General features: G+C 31.5%; 1 protein-coding gene across 1 annotated transcript; it reads right to left on the bottom strand.

Annotated features, from left to right (window-relative positions):
* Positions 1–6,188: 6,188 nt before the first annotated feature.
* On the bottom strand, positions 6,189–10,909 carry LOC139510557 (perlwapin-like protein). The gene is made up of 4 exons (XM_071297119.1): positions 10,788–10,909; positions 9,487–9,589; positions 8,198–8,266; positions 6,189–6,399 (listed from the first exon to the last, which is right to left on the bottom strand). The coding sequence occupies exons 1-4, from the start codon at positions 10,854–10,856 to the stop codon at positions 6,245–6,247; spliced, it is 396 nt and encodes a 131-aa protein (XP_071153220.1). The 5' UTR covers positions 10,857–10,909; the 3' UTR covers positions 6,189–6,244.
* Between the last annotated feature and the right edge of the window lie 1,586 nt (positions 10,910–12,495).

Genomic DNA, 12,495 nt, shown 5'->3' with positions numbered 1-12,495 from the left:
GTTTGTTTTAATTCGTAAATATAACTCAACATGCAGACGTCTTATGCGTTCACGTATTTCACATCCAATCTTTTATTGCAGTATTCTTAACAAAAATGTCATTATTCACCTCAAAAGCTAACAAAACCTTTAAATAGACTTATCAAGAAGGGATATAGTAATGATACTGTTGTCAGGTCATTAAAGATTGCATATTTTGGCATTAATTTTGATTCACTTATAGGGTCTTGCATCGGAATTAAACACATTTAGTATAAAACCAGTTGTTGGCATAACACGTGGTATAATACTAAACCCCTTACAGGAGGGATTGTGCCTGATATTCCTATGATGAAGACATAATCTTTCAATCAGTTAAATTTAGGTCTGGAGCTGGCATGTCAGTAACTGCTAGTAGTCTGTTGTTATTTATGTATTATTGTCATTTTGTTAATTTTTAATTTGTTTCGTATTCTGACAACGGACTCGGACTTCTCTAAAACTGAGTTTTACAGTGCGTATTAGTGCGTTTGTTTTTTCTACATTGGCTAGAGGTATGGGGGAGGGTTGAGATCTCAAAATGTTTAACACCGCTGCAATTTTGCACCTGTACTAAGTCAGGAGCCTCTGGCCTTTGTTAGTCTTGTAAGATTTTTTAATTTTAATTTCTTGTGTATAATTCGGAGTTTAGTATGACTTCCATTATCACTGAACTAGTAAACATATTTGTTAAGGGACCAGCTGTGGGACGCCTCCGGGTGCGTGATTTTCTCGCTACATTGGTGGCCTTCGGCTGTTGTCTGCTCTATGATCGGGTTGTTGTCGCTTTGACTCATTCCCCAATTCCTTTCTCATTTTTTTTTTTATTTGATATACAGTGGTAAGTTTGATGAAAAAGAATTGTACAAAATCAAATGACATATAAATAAAAAAAAGTAAGGAACTTTAAATTATAAGATTAAGCACGTTTTCTGTAGATGTGTACACATCAATAACATCTACACGAAATGTGTTTAATCCTTATATTTATCATAAAATCAAGGAATGAACCAAATGCACAATTGACATGTCGTAACTAAGGAGATTGAGAGCCGTGGTGTAGTGTTTAGAGCAACACAAAGGTTCCTATTCGATTCCCGTTCCGGGATGAAAATTTCAGGGACTGAATTCTTGGGTCTCTCTTGACACCATTTACAAGTATGGTCATGAGGAAACGATGATAGTTCGTCGGAAGGGGACGATAACTGGCTCACCCGTGTTAAGAGAGAGACATATCTCTTGAACGTTATATACACCCTTGTTGATTTCGAAAAAAAAGAGCAGAATAATGCCGCTATAAGCAGGAGTCGCACCCGCAAAGTGGGAAGGGATTAATATAAGTTGCAAAACTTGTTTTCAAATCCACTATAAATAAATATGTTAAAATTAACTAAGGAGATCTAAGGAGATAGCCCACATATTAACTTTCTAAAATCCATAAATGTAATAATATCTAACATGATACCTAAAAATCTTATTTTGACTAGATTTTATCCAGATTTGAAACATATTCTTTTGCTTGAAAGATTTCATTCGTACATATGACGTCGTGTCTCGACATAACGTAAATTTGCTAAATCATTCATGAAATAGCGCTGAATTTTTATACATTTTAATTTTATACATTTTCAAAGCCTTAATGCACTATTTCGTTTTTGGTATATATGCATCAGAATTTATTGCAATTTTAAAATAAAACATAAACATTATAAATATCAAAGTTGTAGATCTGTTTGATTTCCAGCCTGTTTTTGTTTGACTCTATCAAATGTATTTTGTCAATATTAACTATAGTGACCTTGATACAAATATGATGTAGGGGTTAATAATCAACGCAACGAAAGCACCATGTACAAAGTATAATAACAAAACGGAAAATTACTTATCAAATGGCAAAATTAAAACCTCAGACGCATAACACGAATGACAAACAACTGTCATATTTCTGGTTTAATAGGTGTCGAAATTTCCTTATACTAAATAAAGCTAGTCAGGCATCCCAAGTCGCATAAAATTCGATTTTATCGACAAAAAATGTCCGAGCATAACAAACTGACATGATAAATAAATGTGTCAAAATTAGTGGAACAACAGCCCACATTGTCATAATTGTCATATGATCTTATTAACTTTTGAAACAAACAACTATGTCAAAAACAAAAACAAACTGCCATTAAGACACTCTAAGCACTACACAAAGCACATACGCAAAAACTGAAAGACAAGAATACAAACAATTAGCACAGTTACACAATGGCAGCATATAAATTCCAAAATATAATGTAAATACAAGACAAAATGTAATATGGAGTTCAGTGCTTACAACTGTTGTTTTCGGAATTACCTTCATCAGTACATCTTGACACAAACAAGGCGTGTTTCATTATTTGAATGTAGCATTCTTCATCTAACGAGCTTAAATAAGAAAGGCAAATACTACAGTGTTCTTTTAGTTCATGTGCTCCCCTAAAGAACATGTGTTATCATTCAGTATTTAAAAAGAGTATCGTAGGATAATAACCCTGTCTGGCATAAACACAAAATTTCAATCCTGGTATCGAGTTCATTTGACCCCTTTTTACAGAATCTTATATTTCGTATAATCATCAATCTATTTAATTTAGACTTCAGACATTACTGAAAATGTAGATAGCTTTAATATTTTCGCCAACAGCTGGTGGCATAAAAACTGGTTGAAAATAGTACACAAAAAGAGTCGTAAAATCATTTAAACTTTTCTCTCTCTTGGAAACGACGTCAAATTCCATTATATTTTCTATGTTAAGTCATCGTTTATGAAACAGATATGACATCAAGGTCAACCAACTTCTAATGGCGTCTGTAAAAGTTTAGAAGGGACGAGTTTAACTTCACCACTTTGATAAGAGTTAAAGCTTTCTCGTAACCAGTAACACTTTATTAAGGGAATTATTTATTATATTTTACACAACTTAAAGGAGAACCTGTTCTCTTTTAATTCCAAATTTCGGAAAACGTTAAAGAATTGTTTGAATATAATATAAAAACCACCCATTTTAATATGTGTACCTCATTCTTGATACGCTCTTTAACTGGCATAAAAGCATAAACATTCAAAAGCGGAAGTCGAAACTGAAAACGCAATGGCAAAACAAGAAAAAAGATCGAATGACAGTATAGAAAATCTTAGACTCTGCAACAGGGACTCCATCAATAACTGGAGGATAATTGATAACGTTCACTGATACCCCTTAAAAATATACCCAAAGTCATGATAACATTAATGCATATTTATAAACAGGTACTTGTTTCAAACTTTCAAGATTTCTGTAAGCTTTGGTGTAGATTCTTCCAACTTTATATATCATAAAGTCTACTAGTTTTGGAAGACGTTTAGATTTTAAAAAATGTGGACTATTGGGGGACAGGATTATTATGTTACCTAGAAAAATTTAAATCCAAAATAAGAAGATCATCATTTTTGGAAATTGTAATGGTTCTCTTGACAAAATATTCTGCACATTTTCTATGCACAGTTATTTTACCCATGATACTTTGTAAAATTGTATTTCCAAAATGGAGATGACCCTTATATTATTCGCTCAACTCTGTCACAGCGCTGATTTGTCAATTAGTATCAAAAGTTCTTTTTTGAAAATGATATAACCGCTTTATTTCTTTCTAACCTAAACGAGAATTCGTAAAATAGCCTATTTGATCACAATTTACTTTGTTTCGTACCACAACCCTAACACACACACAAACAGATACCAATAAGCAAACCAATCTTATGCTCTAACTGTAGGACTATGTTTAAGTTATCCTTATATTCTGGCTTCAAATCGTTATGCAACCTGACCGATAATGTATCATACGACTTTATCATGTTTTTCTATGAATGCATATACTTGTCTATTACATTAAATATTTCCGTCAATAACGACACCTATATTGTTTTCTTTTTCTCTGATTTTTTCCATTGTTTGTTTTAAATTCTTAAAAGTCGCCTAACACAACAATAAACTGTGAACAGTCAAAGTTTCACACGTCAATGTTTTTTTCTCAACGTCACAATAAGACTATATTCAAATGTTTCAGTATTTGGTAAATGTTAAATTAAAACTGTAATTCAATTCGATGCCGTTTCCGAGAAAAAAAACATATTTAGTGTGATTTTCTGTGATATTTTATTCTTATTGAGCTAACAGATCTTCACATTAAAGCGGTCAACATTTTCCATAATGTCTATGAGTGGATTAATGATTATACGAATATCTATTTTTTTAAAAGAGGGTGTTAAAACGAGTATTATTTTACGATATTCTTTTTACTTACTAGAATGTTAAGTGACAAGACATTTTCGTAGGGCGTAACATGAAATAAAAGACATAATGTCATATTTTCGTAGCTAATTGATAAGAAGGTTCTCGGGTGATGTTTATTGCTGCATAAAAAAAGTCTTTCGGTCTTAAGCTTAACTAATGAATGATATACATAGAATAGCAGTTGCGAGCACTGAAATCTGTTAAACAATGATAATCCTGTCACACTGATTCACTACCCCTACAATATAGGAAATCTACACAAACCTATCAAATATCAAGAATCTTACAGAGTAATGGATAGCAAATTTGTTACTTTCTTTAATGATTGGTGTCGATCTCAATTGACAAGAAATGTATCTTTTAAATGTACAATTTCTGTATCAAATGATCTCTTTCGAAGAGTTGTCTCATTGGCAATCACATGAACTCTTCTTTTTTATACACAATATTCATTGTGCTTCAAGGAAAGCGGAAATACCACCTTTCCTCACTTCCGGTATATAAATTTTTAATATTATAATGTGTAACATTGTGTATTTATTTAAATTGTGCATATGCCTTCACTCCCTCGTGGTACATATGAGATTTTCTCTCATAAATATATTTTAATAATCAGTAATAGATATCCCGTGAGGACGCATTGTTTCAGTGTAAGATCATCCCGATGCCCGGAGTCCAGAGGGTGATCTTAGACTGACCCACTAAATCCGAATGGGATAACTTTTTCCCATCCAACCTGTTCTTGATAATTTAAAAAAAAACATTTAAATTTCATAAAATCTAGTTTAGAACACCATACAATCCTACATATATACTTTCTATATTATTATATAGTTATACTTTTATTGAGCCCCGGACACGATGTTTAAAGGGGCACTAGCTATGAGATATATGAAAAACCTAATATATTATTTTTTTTTGGCTCAATCAGTAATGAAATACAAATAGTGAAATACTAATTCCTTTTTAATAGCGAATAAGGTTCAATTTTGTCAAAAGATACCAAAAAACATTGATGATGAATTATCCAATTGCAAGTGCAAGTGAATAATTCGACCTCATTGAATCCGTATTCATGTATTTAAATTAACCCCTTAGCTTGAAACGAATAACACGTAAATTGTATGTGTAAAAGTTATTTAAAGGAAGAGAATGTCAAATACACACGAAACGAAGCTACGTATTTTCATTTATATGAGAATTTGATTAGAATCGGTGAACATAGATTTGACAGCTAGTGCCCCTTTAAGTATGTCAAATTAACATATCCAGTCGTCCTGGTGTAGCGGTTTGAGTCGTGGGTTGATATGCTAAAGGTCTTGAGTTCAAATCCCAGCATAGACATTAGATTTTGTCTACATAAATTTTGACAATAAGGATTTTCTGTATAAATAATTCAAGTCTTATTGTGGATTAAGCATTCCCACCAAAATGTTACAAAACAAAGGAAAACATGCAAAACGAACAAAACTCAAGCTGGTGATATCTGGTACATGTAGGGGTGATCCGGCTCAGATCCCCCTTAATAGAACAAAGCTGGGATTTAAAAGTTGGAATCCTGTTGCTTTGTACTATCATTTTTAAAACAAAATAACACCGTAAATCTTTTCAAACCCACGAAAGTGAATCTTTTTTTTTTAGATATCTGGTACATGTAGGGGTGATCCGGCTCAGATCCCCCCTGATAGAACAAAGCTGGGATTTAAAAGTTGGAATCCTGTTGCTTTGTACTATCATTTTTAAAACAAAATAACACCGTAAATCTTTTCAAATGCCTTTATTTATTCAAACCCACGAAAGTGAATCTTTTTTTTTTTATTTCACTAATTATAAACAGCTATTAACTTATAAATTCAGAACAAAAAATTCAAATGGTATTTTTGATAACTGATATTAGTTCCGTTAAAAATAATACGTTAGCATCATTGTTTGGGAGCATTTTTAACCGGATATTTAACCGGAACAAGTTCTTTCCTGACTTTAAGACACGTTTTATTGCAACACCTTTCATATCCTTTACACTGTTTATCATTAGTACAGTATTTACCCATTGTACCAGAGCTATTGCTGCAAGATCCTGCAAATATACAAAGGTAAATGAGATAGAGCCTTCAGATCGACATATATCATTAATCCAGATTCAACGACTAAAAATTCAGATGTTCGCAATATTTGAGTGTCTACATTGAAACTTACTTATGTTTTGCACAAATTTGCATATTTCTGAAAATGATTATCTGATATGCACATTTTCATAATCAGCTACATACATTTTCTTCTGAAATTTGGAAATGTCGTTTCCTACATCAATTCCGGTTATTATTTTGTTGGACATTTTAAGTCCTCAATTAACGCCGTTGCATAAGATGAAAATGTGAATAAACATTTCAAAATTTTAAATTAGTGAAATTATTCATTTTGCTTTATTAACAAACTTTCTATTCAATTATCGAGAATTTTCTTCCATGCAAACAAATCAATCAAAGTACTTATAATATATATCTTAAATACAGAGGTAACAGAAAATGCGAATAGTTTTTAGTGAATTGTATTTTATAGTAGCTGCAGCGTTTATATGAAAGAAATCAACCGGATTATTCACACAAATAAATAAAGGCAACAATAGTACATAGCTGTTCGAAATTCATAAATCGATTGAGAATAAAACAAATCCGGGTTTCAAACTAAAACTTAGGGAAACACATCAAATATAAGAGGAGAACTACGACATAACAGAAACACAACATTAAAATGTAACACACAATGAAACGAACTATAATAGAACAATAACCATTTTCCTGACTTTTTATAGGACATTTTTAATATAAAAAAGTTAGTTAAACCTGGTTTCGTGGCATGCCAAACCTCCCGCTTTTATGGCAATGTTAAATATAACATTAAAATGGCAACATTACATGATAGGACTATAATGCAAATAAATGAGAGAACATATAAAATATTTGAACAATTTATTGTATCCAATGAAACTTTTACAGTAGGTTCTATATCTTAATTGCATATGTGTTCACATTTTAAAAACGCTTGTGTCAACACATAACTAACATAGCTGGTATGGTATATCCATCTGCCTCGCAATATGATGCTACGAAAATAACTTTTAGAAAAAAAAACCGATTGAACACAGCTTGGTTTAGAAATTGCTATAGTTAGGCCCAAATAAGTTTGAATAACTTAAGAAAAATGTTAGGGTTACCAATAAAGCAATGCTTGACCATGCCACAGGAGACACATGTAACAACGACATATATTGAAATATGTTTGACAAACTTATGTTATGCTGATATTTATGATTACATTACCATATAATTGAACTTATCTGAAATAATTCTCAAGTATTACAAACAAGGATTTATGTATATTTCAAAAACAAGATGTAGTATGATTTCCTTTAAGAAAACACTCCACGAAATAACACATGCCGTAGAAGTTAGCGACTATAAGTCATCGTACGTCTTGTTAAAATTATCAACACCTTTATCACACAGTAGGAGGCTCCGAAATGACAAATATCTAACAATTCAAACAAAACAACTAACAATATCCCGGAAACTATCCTGGTGCATGTTCTAAACATTAAACAAACTCAAAATATAACATGATATTTATAAATAAGCATACAAATTTCTGTAATGACAAAAGTTTCGATTTAAATAAAGCATATTTAACCCCAAAAAAAAGGTTTTCAACGTCAAGCCTATTATTATCTTATGATATTTCACGTTAAATTGGAATTTGTACATTGAAGTTGTGAACATAAATGTTAAAACAAAAAGTGGCAGAATCGTTAAAATATGAAACTTTAATTCAACAATAATAACAATGTTTTCTAATAATCTGGTTTTAGAGAAACAAACCTAAGTGTTGTCCATAAAATACCACTGCTGCACAACGTCTTTGACAAAAAGTACGACAGCATCGATAGCCTAAAAATAAATTTACAAATACATTTCCAAACATGTGTGTGACTTAATTATAAATCAAGTAACAATCTCAGTTTTTTTTATGATGTACTGTTGTCTATAAAAAAAATACTATCTAAATCATTTTCAAACCTGTATTAATCTTTATAATATCTTAGGCTTATATCTTTTAGATATTTCAATATATCAGTTTAGTTTTATAATGTCAAAATGAAGTCGAAATAGTCTAATGAAATACTTATAGATTTAACAATATAAGGAATTTTAAAGTGAATGTAAAATCTGGTTGCTCTATAATTGTTTGAAATATTAAAGAAACGTTTTCCTAAATTTCTAGAGCGGTTGTTTATCACCTTTGTATATATTCATGGGCGTTTCCGGGATATTCTTTTTGCATGAAAAACTTGCATATTCAAGTCAAAAGATGTACATGTAAACGTAAACGTAAGGAACTAAGTGTTACCTCCTGCTGTTAGTGTCAAACGTTTCATCATATGTAACTATGTTAGGCATTAGAGTAAATGTTTTGAAGTCTATTACAGCCGATAAAAATCAAATATCGTTTTTTACTGTAACAGTTTTAGATTAATTATGTATCAACCACAACCAACACAATATTGAACGCATAACATACAGAAACGTTCTATTGAAACACACAAGTGTCATTTAGTTTAAACATATTTATTTATAGTAGATTGGGAAACAAGTTTTGCAACTTATAGTAATCCCTTTCCACTTTGCGGGTGCGAGTGACGCTTTGTTGCGGCATTAGCCTGCTTTTTGTTCGAAATCTACAGGGGTGTCCTTAACGTGCAAGAGATATGGCTCTCTTAACACGGTTCTGCCATTTATCGTCCCTTTTCGACGGACTAGCATCGTTTCCTCAAGACTATACTCGCATATGGTGTCAAGGGGAGAGCCGAAAATTCAGTCCCTGAAATTTTCATCCCGAACGGGAATCGAACAAGGAACCTTTGTGTTAGTAGTCCGTTGCACTAACCACGGCTCTCTTCTTTTTAAGTGTCATTTTCAGTTTGTTGTGGCACGGATTTGGTCGTCTGTTATTTATTTTGTCTGTGAAACCAGTTTTATTGAGGATAACATCTAAACATATCAATGATTTTGTCTTATCATATAGTTGAGAACCTTATTATTTGATTAGGTTAATTTTTGTTTTCTAGTAATGTAATACGAACGCTAATATATTAATAACGATACATTACCAGTTGGACATTGTTTTTGTTCCATACATTCCATGTCATAATTAGAAGCACAATCTCCAACAATTGTAAAAACTGGACAAGGGCTTAGGAATGGATGGTTTGTCTAATAACGAAAAAATTATAATCATAATGATGATGCCAATTTTGCTGCTTCAGATTTGTTATCAAATTGTAAAAAAAACCAAAAATGTTCAACTTACCGTACCATACACATTCTTAACATTGTGGACAAGATTAAAATCACGACAAAATATTTTTTTTTTAATCTTTATGATGTGTATATACTTGTTTTTATATTTAAGATCGCAACCAGGCAAAATAATTGAGTACTGGTTAAAAAAGATCAAGACCAACAGATAAACTTTTTGAACATTCTAAACAGATAACTTAAATTAGGAGTCAACTAAAAATTTCGGCACATAAACATAAGATCAAAACTTCATTAAAGGGTAATAACACCAATAAATGGTCGTCATACGATTTTAACATTCATAATATATATATATATCTATTAAAAGAGTAAAAAAAAAGAAAATACTGAACTCCGAGAAAAATTCAAAACAGAAAGTCCCTTGTCAAATGGTGCAAAATCAAATGATAAAACACATCAAACGAATGGACAACAACTGTCATATTCCTGACTTGGTGCAGGCATTCTGAAATGTAGAAAATGGTTGATTGAACATGGTTTTATAGCGCTGAACATATCACTTGTATGACATTTGCATCAAATTCCTTATATTTATAACGATGCGTGAACAAAACAGACATACTAGGTAAAATTGTCAAAATAGGGATACAGCCATCTTCACCGTGTCACAATCTTAATCAGAATAAAAACAAACAAATATATAACAATGAAGCACAAAACAGGATTGATAAAAAATAATTTTGTAGTTCAGAGTATTCAAAAGTCATAATAGCACATTAAGATAATTGCATTTTAACAGAAACAAAACATAATGCCGGGATGTTTAAAAGTACAGAGCCACGTCATATATACCAAAGAAACACGAAAAGTCACATGTACAATGCACACCAGCAAATAAAGAAAGATAATACAATCAAATTGATGGGATGTATAAGTACAGAGCCATGTCAAATGGGTATTACCGAAAACAGACCAAACAGTAAAAGTAACATTAAAAACAGAACAAAGACAAATAAAAAATCATTAAAGAGCATAACTTTAAGAAGGAATCATCTGACAATTTCGATAAATGACTGATTTTTGAAGATGTCGTCTTGTCAATACGTCCGATTGTGGAAGTTATGTGATATATTACATAATTGATAAATACCTCTAAACTAGCAACAAACCCAAGAAACAATGTAAAATATACGTTTACTTGTACCATACTTTTCCTCATTTTTCTGATAACTAAGATAACATAAACGTAGACCAGCAATTTATACTTGTCTTGAAAAGGATGTTTATTTGACTTTTAATATAATCCCGGATATAAATGAGATTTCCCTAGGCAGAGTTACCTCAAAAACAATCGGACGTTTGAACAAATAAAAAAACATAAACATGTACCATGTGTTGGCACTGACATTTACTTACAGGATGAAATATTATTGAATTAAACATCTTACGTGTAATACATTTAGGAAAAACAACATTTGATTGTATTGTGGTTTAATTAGACGTGTTCTATGTAAATGTAATGGGAAATAATTAAAAGGTAAATTGTGACCTATTACTTGAAACTTCAATTAAGTGATAACTGTATTATATTTTAAGCTTTAAGGACGTCCATCGGTAGTTTTACTGTCGCAAATTTAGTTTACCTGGCGACACGTAGCGGAGACATGTAAACGGGTATTTGCGACAGTAAAACTACCGATGGACGTCCGAAGAGCTTCAAATACAATCCAGTTATTTCTGTTCTAATGCAAAACAAGTTCATTATTAAATTTCAATCATTATTTCAGTGTAAAATATCTATTAAAGAAAATTCCGCGAAAAGATGTTATCAACACTAGATGACGTCATAAGTATGCTTCCGGCGTCAAACATAAACACCGGGCGTTTTCTGGCTTCCGTGTCGCTTCAGAATGTAATAAAATTTAATAAAAAGAGGATTGTAAGGTGCAACATGTGAGTTTTTTGGCTTATTATTGTAGAAATTACATGTCAATACATTCAGCAATTCAAAATGTCGGCTACCTTAGTTACAGACAAGGAGATAGAGAATTTTACGCTAACTGTCATCCAATCAGATCCATTGATACAAACTACATTTGTAATTGCATTAGAATAAGTAATCCATGAAAACTTGGCAATACCATTATTGCCCTTCTGCAAATTCAAATTAAGTAATTAATTGACTAAATTGTAGAACATATTCATGTCACAGAGAATTTTGTCTCATAAAACCAGAATACGATAACATCAATTATATAAATAATTATCTTTCGATTTCTGGGACCTGATTGTAAAGTGTATGAAAATCAAACGAGTGTAGAAATGGATTAAATGTTTCCTCTATTTTGATATTCCAACACAACATTTGAATCCTTTTATTTTCTTATCCATCTCAATGTGTTCAAAACGGTGCTACCCAACTGTGATTTGTTGCCATTTGGCTTGTTTGAGAGAAAGAAAAACAATTAATTCAATTCTTTTCTTTTGTTCTTCATTTTGTAACGATCGTATGTGTACTTTGTGTCATGACTTGATACGCGTGATGACTAATTTTCTTAATAGATTTGTATCTACTTCGTTGATTCAATCATATGTAGCTTGTTTCGTGTGTATTGTAGTCTAGCCGAATTTACCTCAGACGACCTCTGATGACCATATGCACGATATAAACATAAATACAGATATAAATAAATATCGATATCGTGCAATTGGATTTTTCTATGTCTGTTGAATTTCAGTTTATAGATTAAAAATATAGTTAATCATCGTTTTTACCTGTATACGAATGATTTCTTGTGGATATGATTTACCTTTGTTTCACTTCAAAGTTGACATTCTTTTCCTTTAAATAACTTTAC

This window comes from Mytilus edulis, chromosome 2 (assembly GCF_963676685.1).
Source record: "Mytilus edulis chromosome 2, xbMytEdul2.2, whole genome shotgun sequence".
In the NCBI taxonomy this organism is placed as follows: Eukaryota; Metazoa; Mollusca; class Bivalvia; order Mytilida; family Mytilidae; genus Mytilus; species Mytilus edulis.
Note: the sequence above shows the minus strand (reverse complement) of the source record. Positions and strands in the feature narration are given on the sequence as shown.